Genomic DNA, 16,445 nt, shown 5'->3' with positions numbered 1-16,445 from the left:
GCGAACAGTTTGCAAAGAAATGTTTTCAATTTCAATGAAATAGAAAGTCTAACAGCACGAGTTCTGCAACTACAAGGCTAGCTTATTCGCTTTCCCCACGTCTCCACACTACCAAGCAAACTTCTAAGCACAACACCACTGTATAAAATATAGAACTCCGTCCACAGACATGGAGTGAAACAAATAGCTCTAATACCAAATCTGCCCCCCGACATTTTCGCTGTTGGGGTGAATATCTAACACCGTTACATTGTAAGCTTGACCTCAAAAGACACGTAGTAGCAACATGGGGTTTCTAAACAGTCTGGAATAGCCAGTAGCACCAAAAGAGTAGAACATGTCACACAGAGATTATGTATCTGACACACTTACAATCTATGTTCACACCGGTATACGGTAGCTGAACGGTCAATCAAGGGAGCCAAAGTTACGGAAAGTGTTTCATCTGTTACATACTGTATCATATTTACAGCTATTCCACCCACCCAACCCTGAAAGCACAGTAGGTCGACGGAGCTAGCAGGCTAGCTAGTCCTACTCACCGATGTGTTGACTGAGACCCAGGCGAGTGTGACGGAGGTCATCTTGCACCTGTTCACCCCCCTCGGGGATCGAACGTGCGACCTCGTCAACTACAACGGTCCGGCAATGGGAGACACAGTACGATACCGCTGGGCCAAGAGACTAGTCTCTCGGCCCAACGGCACGAGACTGTATGAGGCTATCGGAGGGAGTTTTACCAACGTTCCACGCCAACTCTGTGCTAGTTAGCCTCCGTTACAGCGGCACCACTGTGACGGAGGTCCTCTTGCACCTGTTCACCCCCCCTCGGGGATCGAACGTGCGACCTCGTCAACTACAACGGTTCGGCAATGGGAGACACAGTACGATACCGCTGGGCCAAGAGACTAGTCTCTCGGCCCAACGGCACGAGACTGTATGAGGCTATCGGAGGGAGGTTTACCAACGTTCCACGCCAACTCTGTGCTAGTTAGCCTCCGTTACACGAGCACCATTAGCAGTCTCACGATCCGTTTCCAAATACAGTATCTGTCAGGGCTCCTATGAATTATAATTTCAATGATCGAACACTCCATTCTTGCCTGCCGTCAATCCCATGTCTTCGTGCTGCTATCGTTTCACATTGTTAGCCTTGTCATTTCTCCAGCTGCTACTGTATGTTTTTGCAATGACCAGGACAACAAACGCGGTCTTTACAAATTACATCAACATACTGTGTTTGAAAAGTGATGAAATCTGTAAGAACCAAGTTGTAATGTAGACTCAGAAGTACATTTTCAAACTTTATAGTCAGTCAGGACAGCGTCATGTCTGCAACTCATCTCGAGTCGCACTTTGGCTTGCTAGCTCAGCTGTAGCCTCGTCTCGTTGGAGTAAAGTAAACAACAGTCCCATGGCTCTGAAACGGCTCTGTGAAATATGAGGTAACGGTGCCACCTAGTGGTTTGCCAACATGTAGGCACAACAACTACCGGTACCCACAGTAGGCCTACACCGTATCTCACTCATTTCGTGAAGTATTCACGAAAAAAATAGAGTAATTTTCGTGGTGCATTCACGTTATTGCCCGCCTTTCGTAAAGTCTTCACGAAAATAATAGATTAATTTTCACGCTGCCTATTCACTTGAATTGCCCGACTGTTGCCTAGCGACCCACTAGTTTGAAGCCTACCGTCACATGGCAATCAAACATTTCAAACAAGCAATTTAGGGTTAGGTTTAGGGTCAAGGTTAGGGTTAAGGTTAGGGTTAAGGTTAGGTTTAGGGTTAAGTAGGGTTAAGGTTAGGGTTAGGTTTAGGTTTAGGTTTAGGGGGCATAAGGCGTAAGTACCGAAAGGGCGTCGAATTAGTGAGTCCCGAGTGTATCAGCAGTAAGGGTGGGCGATACATATTGTCTGCGAAGTTATCGTGAATGTTGTTTTGACGATGAGTAATTTTGCAATATCGAGATATTTTTATGAAGTCGCTAAACTCAACAAAGCGCTGTGACAGGACTCCTCCAGACAGCGACAACAGCCAAGCCTTTGAGCCAATAGTAATGTTGTTGTGAACTGGAGAATAAGTCTGTGAACCAATGAGCTGAGGGGGCGGGCTGCAGCGTTTTCAGCAGACGGAGAAAGAGAGGTCTCGTGTCACTCGTGCAGCTTTCTGCTGCTGGGCAGTGAAGGAGAGTTGCTGTTATCCAAATGGTGGATTTACATGAGGAATTCAACCATTAAACCAGCCATTGCATGATGCTGAGGGCGTTTTGGAACTATGTGCTTTAATCAGCAACTGTCTGTGATTATGGAAAGCCAAATAGTTAGGAAGAGAAATAGCTTTGTCTCTGGTCTGAGAAATCGCGTTAGCATGCTAGTTAGCGAACTAAGCTAAGCAATGTTGTTGTCTACAACTACATTGGCTGTTACTCACTACTCAAACACCCACCTGCATGTATAGATATCATAACTGCTTAGGTGGACAAGTAATGTTAAGTTAGACTCGTGCAGTGAGTTAAATTACAATGTGTGAAATCCAACACATGCAATTTGCAGCTGCCATAGTTAGGTTCTGATTCCTATCTACAAATGCACTGTTTCCAGTCAAAAATGACTGTCCTCTAACAGAATCATTAGCAATACATCATAAACCTATTTTTTATTTACATGGATATGTTTTCATGACAAGTGATGAAGTATTACTTTACAGTCCAGCATATGCATATTATTAAATTCAAAAAGTGAAAGCTCTTCAGCACAGCATTATCGTCAAATTATCGTTATCGTGAAAATTCTAAAAATTATCGAGATAACTTTTTTTGCCCATATCGCCCACCCCTAATCAGCAGTGTTGTCAGCACCCCCTCCCCGCCCCTGCAGACGTTTGGATAACCATAGCAGCAGTGGGGCAATTCAAGTGAATAGGCAGCGTGAAAATTAATCTATTATTTTCGTGAAGACTTTACGAAAGGCGGGCAATAACGTGAATGCACCACGAAAATTACTCTATTTTTTTTCGTGAAGACTTTACGAAAGGCGTGAGATAGGGCTCACCTACAATGCCATATAAAACAGCGAAGCATTTCAAAAAATCTTGTTTTAATTCTTGTAAAAATCGATATTTCCGGAGTCATGAAATTCGGCTTGTGACGTACACCAATCAGAAATGTTTATTTTGTAAATTAACTAAAAACTATAAAATTATAAACCCAAATTATTTTTTACTTAATTAATGATTCAGGTTTATGGGTTTTGAATAATGGTGCACATAACATGTAAGAATGGTTTTCTATTAGTGGTCCTGCTGTTAGTTGAAACTCCGCTTTTGCGCATAAGCGCCGCTGAATTCAGCGCCAATGATGGAATGGTGCCTGTCGGTACCTTACCTGTCGCTTCTGCCTTATCTGTCGCTCTTGTCACCTGATTGGCTGAAATGAACGATCCATGTTTTAGAGGCTGTCCGGGTTATCGCCTGTTCATAAACAATCGTATTTTAAGTTTTCCTGGCAGACTGTTCGTTTTTATTTAAAAACAAAGCACCGTGAAGCAGAACATTAACATTGAAATCGCGTCGCATTCATCCATCTCGATGTACTGAAAAGAATTTCGACACAGGCTTGTTATACCCCCTGATTTACTATGTTTACTGCTAAGCTAATGTATCACGTCGTGTAACACACGACTACCGGTACATTAAGTTTATATTGGCCGCGAAATATTTTACATCTGTAAGTTAATACAGTGTACTATTTTACATCTATAACCTATCTATAGCCTACTATTTCCACGATCTGCTTACCTTGATCCCCACAGATGCCACGCAAAACGCTAAAATACGAGGGAATGCACTCATTGATATTGCTACTATGACAGACTGAGTGACTGGATTACATTAACTTGCTTTTCGTTTTTACCTGGTAACAATTCTATAATAATTATATTCTCTATAACATATCAAGGTTAAAATGCAACTAAGTAGAAGCTTGCAGTATTGGCAGGCAGTAGCCTATTTGAACAGTCTCAGCCATGCAACTGAGAAGAGGTTTTGCTACACAAAGATTATAAAAGAAAACTACCCCCTTATACACTGCATACCCCTAGACACACAGCATACTTGAATAAAAATAACATTTTGTTAAACAGGTGCATGAGTAAGGGACAGCTCTTCCACATACCCATGTCATTGTAATGGGGGCAGGCGTTTGTTTACATTTCAAAAAACATCTTCATTTATTCCCAATAACATTCAAAAGGTTATGCAACATCAGCAGACAACTAGCAAACAGACAGTGATACCTTTTGGGATAGTATTTGGATTAGGACTATGTTAAGAAGGTTTTTAATGCAATCAAAGTCTGCCCCATTAGAGTAGCTCAGATCTCAGAAAGAGCTTAGTCAAAAAATGCCAGCATCACCGGGTACTGACAAGTCAAGGGTAGCATGAGCTATACAACAGCATATTGAAATTGGCAGAAGCTATCTTTTAAGAGGCAAATGGTTGAGTAATCCAGTGCCACTTTGATGTTATGGGCATTCTAATTTACCAGAAATCACCAGACATAACCTTACATTCATTTTCAATGGGTTTTTTTTTCTTTTTTTTTTCTGGTGGCCCAAAATTGATGCAATGCCGCTGCCCATTGACTTCAATGGTGCGACACCTTCCATTCTAACACACATTGAGACACACTGCCATGCAAAGCAAGTAAGAGTGTGGGGAGATATAATCACAAACAGTAACTACATTCCTGTCCTGATGCATCTGCCAGATGGCAATCTAGCAAAGAACTTGTGCCGAGGGTGCAGTAACACATGGAGAACAATGATGTGATGCAGTATGTGATGGTTTATTAGCAGTTTTGTGGTTGTAGTGTCTTCTACAGGGTTCACAAGAAGTGTAGATTTTGCAGAGGTGTTGGTGACCCATGACTGGTCCTGGATGGTGCACCACCTTCACCGAATCTCCCCTGATGCTGATGAGTTGGACATGCTGGAAATGTCATCTAAAGTTTGGCAAAGAGAGAAGATTAGAGGAGAGTGCGTGCGTGTGTGCGTGTGTGTGTGTTATTAACCCATTTTAGCCTGATGCTGCATACACGATGCATTGTCCAAGGCGCCTGAAGTGACATGGGTGCATTCCAATATGCAGACTCCTGTCCATTCTCATGCAAGATGATGCAACTAATTTCACGTTTTTATGTGCCTCAGAGGCTGAGCAAGTTAGGTTTTTACCGCCCCTGGCAAAAAGTATGGAATCACCTGTCGTGGAGGATGTTCATTCAGTCATTTTTATTTTTAAGAAATATGATGGATCACAGACCCGACTCAGAACTGAACTCATTTCAAAGGGCAACTGTCTGGCCTTAAGAAACACCAAAAGAAATCATGAAAAGTAATTCCGTTAGTAAGAAAGAGTTACTTTTTTTAGAGCATGCATAGGGGAAAAAAATATGGAATCACTCAGCTCTGAGGAAAAAAAATATGGCAAATAAAGACAGGAATAAGTCGGTCTCAGTATCACTATGCAACTACATTCACAATGTAATATGTTGGTTTAGTTGAATTCTGTCCATCACAATGTAATATTATGGTTTACATTTAGGCATACAACTTTCACAATGCCATATTAGTTACATTTAGCTAGCTAGTGTCCTATTTGGTAAGGACATGTACAAGTGATGTAGGCTGTACAGCAGGGGTGGGCAACTTTCATTATAAGGTGGGCCAACATTTTTAATTACCACAATCAGTGGGCCACATCACCACGCACTTGAGAGAATTTACAAAAGGATACTTCACTTTTTCTTTATTTATACCTGAATGCTTACACTATTGATTTATAGGGGGTTAAAAACTGTCCTTTGTAAAAAAAAAATTAAAGTGAGAAGTTGGGCTGCATGTGGCGCCCGAGCCTCCAGTTGCCCATCCCTGCTGTACAGTATGCTAACAGAAAGGCTCTCATAGTATTTCAAATAATGGTCTATATAAAAACTGGTTATAATAGGTACAGTGCAGCATAAACAGGGTTGAGGGGGTGGTTTATTTTATTTCGTTGTACCTACCGAGTTGTTTAGCCAATGTCTGTGTGACACGTTCATGCTGCCACCTCCACAGCATCCTCTTCACAACCGCAGGGGCAAAACACCTGAAAACATAATAATGTAATCCTTTTTCAGTCCAAGATATAGACTAGAAAATGAGTGACAGCATCAATCAGATATGCAAGTGTAGTGGACCCCCCATTTTTGGCTTTTTGTTATTCCCTTATTCTCACTCCCTGTCTTTTTGTTGTCCTGTCAGAAGTTGTCTTTTAGTTTAATTATGCTTTTGCACGTTTTCGCCAATAGATGGCATCATAGGACCAGCAATGAGTGCAGAGACCCTCTCTGGTGCAGTAGCCGGGTCTTTCTCAAATGCAAGGCCAGTGTCCTTCCAAGTGTGTCAGCCTAATTAGTCACGCCCAGTGATTGGATACTTTTTGGTGAACTCTACAGAATATCCAATCACTGTGTATGACCAATAAAGGGTATCCAATCACTCGCTGGGCGAGTATTTCGTGGGGGAGTTGGGGCAGAACGAGTCAGGGGGGGGGGGTGAGCGTGGGGGGCAGAATAGTGGGGGGTGAGTGAGGGGTGGGGGGGCAGAGTAGCGTGGGGGGGGTGAGGGTTGGGGGGGCAGAGTAGCATGGGGGGGTGAGTGAGGGGGTTGGGTTTCAGAATAGTGTGTGGGGAGGTGGGTGGGGCAGAATAGTGTGTGGGGGAAAGACACTGTAAAGCAGGTTAAAGATGAGTGGGGGATACACGCGGGCACACACACGCACACTCACCCTTGCTTTATGCAAAAAAATGAAGGCCTGAAAAACTTTTGATCAGTAATGTAATGTGAAAAGTTTGGCAGGTCAATAGTCTTTTTTCAGCAGTCAACTGTGTATGTGTAATTCAATCATTTTCTGACAAAAATCCTTAGGATATTTCAAAGGGGCAAGATATATATTTACATCATTCTGTTGCCAACCTTTGTTCTCACGTCTTTAGATAGGAGATAGGACAGAATTTAACTGAAAAATAGGTCATCTTTATTGATAATTATGGCCTTACAGTATTGAGGAAAAATGTGTGAAAGTCTGCCATTCTGAAAAACAGAGAACATTTTGAATTTTGGAGCACATTTGAGATGGCAACCAGCTGGTGAATCTTTTTCAATAGGCCTTCTGGTCTGTAAACCACTGTGAAAACCCTGACAGGACAATAGGCCTAATTTTCCCAGCCATAGACTCTATGTGCATTTCAATCATTATTTTCAGCACTTTCCTTTGGATATTGCAAGGTGGCCAACTTTATTTTCATTTGTTTTAGTTTAGTCAACCTTTCTAAACATGTATGTAAGGAAATAGGACAGAATAGAGCTGAAAGTAATTAATCGTTCATGAATATCACCTTATAGTACAATGTAATAGTGCATGAAAACAAGTCATTTTGGAAAATGGCGGCCATATTGAATTCTGAGCAAAAATTGACGTGGCCCCATGTTTTCATTTCTTCCAATAGGCCTTCTGGTCAGTAATCCACAGAGAAAAGTGCGGTAGGACGAAAGGCCTAATTTTCCCAGCTGATGACCTGTCTATTTGTTATGATACAGAAGTAGGCCAGTGACAATGGCCTCACAATTTGGAGACACCCCAACCGGAGGTAGAACAAAACCCAAGAGAAGTCACATTTTGGGTGCTTTTTTTGTTTGGAGGTGCATATGAAAATGTGTAAAATTTTTAGGCTTAGCATTAAAATCACTTTGGCCAAGAATCATTTTCATGTATGGGACACCCTAGAGATGAGGAAAAACATTATTGGGTTTTGTTCTACCTCCGGTTGGGGTATCTCGAAAACGAAGGCCTTTTTGGGTCCATTGTCACTAGCCTAAAGGCAGCGGTGTCAGCTGTTCAGTTATGCTGAGGAAAATGTAAATAAACAACGAACTCTACACACTTGAGGACCTTATTCATTAAGTGTGCAACATAAGCATTCACACAATAATGCCACCAGGTCACATTTAAGATTTAATTAGGAGTATTTTGTTATGGATCTTATGTAGTGATAGACTTACCATTTCTTGTTATGGCATATCTGGCCTATTCCCAAGAGAAGGCTGATGTCCCTGTCTGTTGATCTGATTTTGACGTCGGCAAGATGCTTCGTGCTGTCTGGGTTTCAAACCTAGTGGTGAAATGACAAGGGATTTTATGTAAACAAAATGCTTATTTCAGTAAGTGTACATACAGTAAACAGATCGTTCCCAGAGCACCCTACGATAGCTGGCATGGTTGGCACAAAGACCCAAAGAGCAAAATTGTCCCAAGATTGTCTTCCAAACAATTCCACTCCAAACATTTTCCTTCTGAAATAAACAATGTCCATATCCAATCAAACCTCAGTAGGCAGCTATCTCGTCAGGTCGGCCTTACCATAGACACATCTGTGGCCCGTAAATTTACCATCTCAAACGTCATCGCCATATAAGCCATGGCACAACACAAACGTTTATTTTTATAATAAACAAGATATCTCGGCACGTTTGCGCTAGTTATCTGAACACTGATTGTTAACGAATATCCGAAATAGTGTAGAGCTAGCTGCCATTTATGTTATGCTAGCTAGGGTCAAGTCATCTCATCCAAACTAGCCACAGTAAGGGCGAAATTACGCTTCAAATGAACGGGAATGACTCAAAACATTAGAAATATATTGTTAGAATGTACCGTATACAATGTTAGTCTGTGAGGTTAAATAGTTTTCTTACATATATATTTTTATATCCCAGTTACGTACCTTATCTTCTGCATGAATCGAGGCCTCCTGTTTCATTGGCACGAATGAACGAAAAATCCTGTCAGGGAGCGGAGCAGTTAACCGCAGCCTTTTGTTTACAGTTGTTACCAGGGCAACGCAGCTAGGACCCCAAAGCGACAGATAAGGCAGAAGCGACAGGTAAGGTACCGACAGTCCCCTGTCACTGCTTCAACAGTCCTTGTCCTTTGATGATGTGTGTGCATTTAATTCTTTATTAAGATTCATTATTCATTCAGTCATTTGTTCATTCATTCATTTAAACTGTAACATCATGTAATATAGCCAAAGAATGTAACAACTGCCTGGAGGAGAGGGGGCGAAAACCATTTTCAACTTTGACCTCCGCGACAGCGTCTGGACTGGCAACTCCTCCCTCCTCTGCAGAGCGAAGTAGAATCTCCATTCAAACACATCCAAACTCAGCGGGATGAGAGTGAACTGCACACAGTACGGCCGTTGATCAACACTTCGCCGCCAACACAAGGAGAGCAAATTTGCACAATCTGTAGTGTTTGACGTCCACAACAGTTAAACGACTTGACAGTTAATTCTGGCCTGCGATACTCAGAAGTGGTTGCTAGCAAGCTATTCTAACAGACTGCAAACATGGCCAGCGCCTCGTACCATATTTCCAATCTTCTGGAAAAAATGACATCCAGCGACAAAGATTTCAGGTAAGCTTTCTGCATACGCATTAAACAATGTGTGCAAAAAGGTATGCATGGTTTTATTTCCGTCACCACCGTATATAACTGTATAAAACTGAACATGTGATCTGACATGATGGTGGGAACGCCGCATAAGTTAGTTAGGCCGCAAAACGTCTCGCTGGTTTGTTATAGCTAATGTTAGCTTCCTTGCCAATGGTGACAACAACAGGAACCGAATAATTAAGAAACATTTTGTCTCATAGCCCAAGTTACATGTACTAAGACGTTATGTGCCAAATATATTGTGGGGTTGTCTTGGCTGAGCGAGATAGCTTGGTCATCTTCCTAGCTATGGTTAGCCTGTCAACGATATTCAGCTCAGTGAAGCCGTCGCTGGTTTTAAAGCTAGCGCTAGCACTGCCTTTCAAGCCGCCGAACTTGCTCATTAGCCAGTTGTATGCTGAATCAATGCAGTGCTGTGTCGCAAAGAAAGTGCTAGAAGCCATTCAGTATGATGGTGAATTACTCTCGGCTACGCACTTCAAAACACAACAATACCGTAAGTCACGTTTTGTATTTCACTTGCAGCATTAATCACACCCATTCTTGCTAATGGATGGTTAAGCTAACTAACCACCCTCTGCACCCTGTTAGCCATTAGAGCCTAGCTAGCTGTGTTGGTCCCCCAAGTTTGGATTATTGGAGAAAGGCTAGCTAATCGCTAACGTTAGCTAAGTTTTGCATGAACTTCGAAGTTTGACAACTGTTGAGATGTAATATAACGTAAACATGCACCGTAGCGTGATGATGTTAAGAGATCTGAATGAAATTGTAATTTGACTAGATGCATGATCACCTGAAAAAGGGCGTGCTTCTTCTCCATATCATTTAAACAATGTAGTATATTAAGGGTATTTATTGAGCGTAGCTTATGTGGTCCGATGAAATGACATAGACAAGCAGTTGTGGTCCATGGCAGCCAGATATTATCCATTATTGAAATTCCCACACAAACCAAACAAATATGCTGTCTTTCACATTTATCATCCCTTAGACTAATGGATGGAATTGATAAACCTTTATGTTTTTTTCTTCTTCTGCAAATGTTCTTCAGACATGTTTCTCATTGAGTTTTAATTGAATAACAATGGTTGGCACTTAAGCACGCTGTAACTGAATCAGTTGGTGTAAAAACAGTAGCCCCTATATGTCAGAATTGCGAAAGACAAGGTTCTGTAATAAATACCCTAGGAAATATTTCTTCCTCTGCACCATCAAATTACATTAGTAGGCTTATGCTTTGATTAAGGCAAGTGGATGAGTTGCTGAAAGTTTTGAAAACCATAGGCCTAATTGGGAAATATTTGTTCCTCTGCACCCTCAATCAACAACCCAATTACAGTTAATATTGAACAAGGCAGGGAGACCAGTTGGTGAATTACTGAAAGCTATACAATTTCCCTGATTTAACTGGGGTGTTTCTGCAGGTGGAACCTCGACCTGAACGTGAAAAGATTTAAGACCACGTCTTTTAAGGACAGATGCATGTTGACATAATTATTGCCACGCAGCACTAGTCATGCACTCTAGTCAAACATTGGGCGGTTCATGAAGATGTATTACATCCGATATGGGAAAAGATTTCTTGGGATTATTTTTGGCCTGTTGCCCGTCCCTATTTAGTGATACCAGCTTCTAGGCTGCTTGTTGACTGCTGCCCCCCTATCTTAAACATCACCTTTCTGTATTTCCGCTGTGACGTCCCCCCAACCTGCTTGTAGGCTGCTGTGGGTCAGTCGCAGTAAATGGGCCTGTCTCTACATTGACCTGAGTGCTTTTGTCATGATTGAATTTGGCACATATGTGTCTCCCAATGTTAGCATGCCAAAGAGTAAGTAGCTCTGAAAGATCTCAGGCATGGAGCACAGTAGGCTATATTTAAACAGTAAATAGCAAAATCGCAGAAACCTTTTCATTGTTTCAAGTACAATTTTGTTTCTAATATCTGCCTCAATGTGTTTATGCTCTGCTTTTTCTCGTCTGTTTCTGCTCTTGTAATTCAGATGGCTGTGCATGTACAGTATACATTTGCCAATCTGCCAGCCTGTCATCACTTATGGCCCAGTTAGGTGCTGGCTAAGGAAATAGTTGGACACAATTTTGACAAGTTTGGCGCATATTTTTGAATTCTTTATGATGTAATGTCAACACTTGCTGGCCAGTGACGTCACATAAACAATGATTTTGCATGGCTGTGTGTCATGCAGTTTCAGTCACATCATATCCATGCTTTTGTTATGATTCGTCGTCTAGAAAGGTGTGTGTGACTGTGTGTCTGTGTGTCTGTGTGTCTGTCTGTCTGTCTGTCTGTCTGTCTGTCTGTCTGTCTGTCTGTCTGCGCACGCGCACACACTATGTGTCAGTCTGACAGTAGACACATTTTCCCTTAGCCCCCTGAGAACTATTAGTGTGTGTTTAAGTGAGAGAGGGAGAGGGTGAAGCTGAGAGGGCGAGTGAGATCCTCCATGCATTATGCATTAGCCGTGAGGCAGCAGTTGCATCATGGATGGCTTGGCTTCAGACTTTTGCTGAGGCCACAGCATTTCGCCCAAAAGTGAGGATGGGATATTTTATATTTTTTATTGTGCAGGCCTCTGCCAAAAATATATGTACTGGAAAACGACCATCATTTCAGTTCTCAAGCATTGGATTTGATGTTCTCTACCCTCACACAGTTTGTTCTTTTCTTCTGTCTTTCTTGCTTTCATTCTCTCTCTTTCTGTCCTGCCTTGCCTATTGTTATTGAGTAGGAGGCAAAGGTGATGTGTAAGGTGAGGCAGATAGCAGTGATGCTCACATGCCCCTCACCCCCCATTAAGGGCCAGACGTTATTTAATCAAGTCAATTTTATGCTCAATATGCATGGAACATGCAAAGGGCTTGAAATCATGTTTTCCCACTTTTCCATGCAGAGACATACAGCAGACTTCAAAGTGTAAGACAGGATAATAGTAGTGTCACTCACAATAATAGTAAAGCATAACAAATGCCGTTTTACCAGGTGACATTTAAAACAGACACCACACATCATAAGAGAGTATCACCAACTCCTTTCCGGACAGCTAGCGTAATATGCTGACAGTCCACATGTTTTTCCCTGACAGCTTGTCGGGTCTCCATTAGGGGTGGGCGATATGGGCAAAAAAAAAAATCTCTAAGTTTTAGAATTTTGACAATAATTTCCAAAAACACTTGCAAAAACCTGTAGGGCCCATTTCAGAAGGAGGGGGGGGGGGGTCAATGTGTTTGAATTGTACTGTATGGGAATTTGGCAGGGCAGGGTGAGTAAAGCAGGTAGGCCTATGTAGCCTAAACTGCATGTTAACAAGAGGTCTGCATAAATGATGGCATGTCTACACTAGGCTACATCACAAAGCATGGCAGTGTAACAAAGCTACACATTTATGCAATCTATTATTTGTGCATGATTCCAGACTAATTTCAATTCTGCACTGGAGGTAGTAGTGCTGCATTTGTGTTGTAACTGGGGAGGGACAGAGAGTTGGGAGAAATGCTGTGCTGAAGAGCTTTTGGATTTAATAACATGCATATGCTCTGGTCTGTAAAGTAATAAGTTACTTCATCACTTGGCATGAAAACATATCCATGTAAATAAAAAATAGTTTTATAATGTATTGCTTATGATTCTGTTAGATGACCGCCATTTTTGACTGGAAACAGTGCATGGATAGGAAACTAGGGCAGCTGCAAATTGCATGTGTTGAATTTCACAGATTGTAATTTAACTCACTGCGCCAGTCTAACTTAACAGTACTTGTCCACCTAAGCAGTTATGCCATTTATACATGCAGGTGGGTGTTTGAGTAGTGAGTAACAGCCACTAATAGTTGTAGAGAACAACATTGCTTAGCCTAGTTCGCTAACTAGCATGCTAACTAGCGATTTCTCAGAGCAGAGACAAAGCTATTTATCTTCCTAACTATTTGGCTTTCCATAATCACAGACGGTTGCTAATTAAAGCACATAGTTTCAAAACGCCCTCAGCATCATGCAATGGCTGGTTTAATGGTTGAATTCCTCGTGTAAATCCACCATTTGGATAACAGCAACTCTCCTCCACTGCCCAGCAGCAGCAGTGCTGTGCACGAGTGAAGTGACACGGAAATCTCTCTCTCCTTGTCTGGCAAAACGCTGCAGACCGCCCCCCTCAGCACTGTCTGCTCATTGGTTCACAGACTTTATTCTCCAGTTCACAACAACATTACTATTGGCTGAAAGGCTTGGCTGTCGTCGCTGTCTGAATGAGTCCTGTCACAGCGCTTTTGTTGATTTTAGCGACTTCATAAAAATATCTCGATATTGCAAAATTACTCATTGTCAAAACAACATTTACGATAATTTCGCAGACGGTATATATCGCCCACCCTTAGTCTCCATGTGTTTGCTTGAACTTTGGCAGCTGAAACCCCCACAACCATACAGTGACATTGACCTTGATATTTACTGGCATTTATAGGCTTGATTGGGCTCCTTAAAATGTTTTAGCTGTGGACACTAGTTATGAGGTCTGAGTTGCCAGACTTGGGGTATGATGGTGAAGGTTGACTGCACATGATGCACAGGTGATGCAAAGAACTCAGTCTAAGGTACCATATCATATTAGCCCACACACACCTATTATTCTCATCATCACTTACTCCTATTCTCTAGTAATTTCTGCCCCCAATGTCCACTACACTGCCATTATTTTTTATAAGCACTTTCCCTGTCACTTCCACAAAAATATCCTGGCCACCTTTCTAGTCCCTCATCCAATCCAGGGCTTTTTCTGAACGGGGAAATAAGGGCGCCACGCCCTCATACTCCGTGGATGCGCCCTCATGTTTTTTTTTTGTTTGTTTGGTTTTTTTTGAGCGCACCTAGAACATTTCTCAATATACAGTTACATAGTCATAAAGCCTCATTAATCCACAACATTGTAATGATAATAATGATCTAATAATCTAAGTTTTAATCTAAAGTGCTAAATGGTCGAAAATGGAGACAGCATCGCGCTGTCGCATTGATAATAGTAACTTTTCTGCACGTCTGAATACGAACCATTGCAAGATGCCGGCAGAGCTCAGGGCGCACCTTGTCTCGAACTGAACATTAGATCAACCAGCCAAGATTCTCCTGTTCAAATGCTTGCGGCGTGATAATTTAATAATTTAGGGGAAAATGAATGGTCATCGTGACCTCTACCGTTTAGGCTATAGCCTATTAGCGTTTCTCCAATAATCATTGCGCAGGGTGACTGCCTGCCTGAGCACCTACAACGCCGTAGCTCACGAAAAATGCTGGTGAAGTTACTCACTGTTTGGGCCGCAACAAGTTCTTTTTTAGAGAGAGGGGGAGGGGGGGTGAGAGAGAGCCTGCGTCCACCCTGATCAGGGCTCTACAGTGCGAGCCTTTTGCTCGCATATGCCCCTAAAATAAATGATTGTGCGAACCAAATAATGGAAAGGGCGCACGTGTGCGAGTAGATGTTTTAACCCTTTCAATTGTATTTTGCTCCTAAAATAAATACACCCCATAGAGAAACGCAGGAACGTGTGAACGTGAGAAGGCGCAAAAGACAGCGTGCGAGTCGCGCACATAGACACAGAGGCAGACAGACAAACAGTCGGGGGAGTTTTGAAATAAGATAGGCCTAAGCGTCGGGAGTATCGAGCGCTTCCACTGACGGAGAAGAGCTGGAGAGAAACTTTGGCGCTAGAAATAGCTAATTCTCCGCTTAGCACAAATGCTAACAAATGCTCAACCTGTTAACTTTGTGAGAAGAAATAGCTTCGGTTTATACATACACCTATCTTGTAAGTACGTGGCTAGAACTGTTTATGTTACTGCTCCTGAGACCTTGGCAAGGTAGGACACATAGCAGGCTCTCTGTGCGCTCACTTGCTCAACTGTCATCATCATCACGTCACGTCATGTGAAGTCAGTATTTTCTTGGACAGTCTCAGGGTGTAGCCTAGGTTTTTGATGTGCAAGCCTTCAATATTGCCAAATTGTTATTTAGAGGAAATGTGTTTGGTTGGCATCCACTCTTTTTTGTTTCATTTCTAAAATGCAAGTATAGAACAATGTTGTATTTTCAAAGGGTTATGTTCAGATTACTGAGTTGCTGTTACTGTGGTACCAAATGCAATTTAAAAAAAAAGTGTTACCCATATGGGTAGTCTATGGGTACTCGTATGCGAGTCATTGTATTTTCAGGACAGAAGTGTAATTGCCTCTCTGGTCTCTCTTTTAAAAAATCTGCCCCCTGACCAATTTCATCCCAGCTCCCTGCCAGATCATGAATATTTACCTATGTACCAGAATAAATTTCAAGTTTTGCTTAATGGCTTAATTTGTGCATTTCATATAGGGAGGGGAATATGTTCCTTTTTCTTCTCAGCCATTTTGAAGTGCACTAACATTGTACTTTTAGGATGTCCACAAAAGTAAAAAATGTCCCTCTCAGATAGTCTCAAAAAGCCCCATTTTACCTTCATTTTTTTAAAAATCGCGCACCACTTAACCACCCCCCCGGTCCTCCCTCATACTAAAAAATCCTGGAAAAAGCCCTGCAATCACTCACAAATTCACTGACGATTTGACTTGTCCAAATTTCCATTGGCTGATTATAGTGATGTGCTTCTCGATTCATCTAAACTATGAAGAGATTGGTGAATGTAGATAGGAATCTATAGGGTGCTTATTCCTCCACCAAGGTTTAAAGCTTAGAAGCGCTAGGCCATGGATGTCAAACTCAGGCGGGGTCATTTTATTTGGCCCGCTAGATCATTTCTAATGTGTATTACAGTTGGTCTACATACAGCATTAATATAGGAACATAACTTGAGCATGAAATTCGTTGTCATAGTAATGTTAGTGGGCCAATGTAA

At 42.0% G+C, this 16,445-nt stretch overlaps 1 protein-coding gene and 1 long non-coding RNA gene across 2 annotated transcripts in view; one reads left to right on the top strand and one right to left on the bottom strand.

The window, feature by feature from the left end:
• Positions 1 to 4,825: 4,825 nt before the first annotated feature.
• LOC134459956 (uncharacterized) lies at positions 4,826 to 8,995 on the bottom strand. Its single transcript, XR_010036914.1, has 4 exons — positions 8,822 to 8,995; positions 8,100 to 8,209; positions 6,062 to 6,144; positions 4,826 to 5,002 (listed from the first exon to the last, which is right to left on the bottom strand). It is a non-coding gene; the product is annotated as an uncharacterized LOC134459956 (long non-coding RNA).
• A 195-nt stretch (positions 8,996 to 9,190) lies between these two features.
• Positions 9,191 to 16,445, top strand: part of cand1 (cullin-associated and neddylation-dissociated 1) — a 136,211-nt gene continuing 128,956 nt past the window's right edge. Inside the window, exon 1 of the mRNA XM_063211447.1 lies at positions 9,191 to 9,516. Coding sequence (XP_063067517.1) covers positions 9,449 to 9,516 — 68 coding nt within the window. The 5' untranslated portion in view covers positions 9,191 to 9,448. The remainder of the gene's footprint in view (positions 9,517 to 16,445) is intronic.

The sequence above is a fragment of the Engraulis encrasicolus genome, chromosome 12 (assembly GCF_034702125.1).
Source record: "Engraulis encrasicolus isolate BLACKSEA-1 chromosome 12, IST_EnEncr_1.0, whole genome shotgun sequence".
Lineage (NCBI taxonomy): Eukaryota > Metazoa > Chordata > Actinopteri > Clupeiformes > Engraulidae > Engraulis > Engraulis encrasicolus.
Note: the sequence above shows the minus strand (reverse complement) of the source record. Positions and strands in the feature narration are given on the sequence as shown.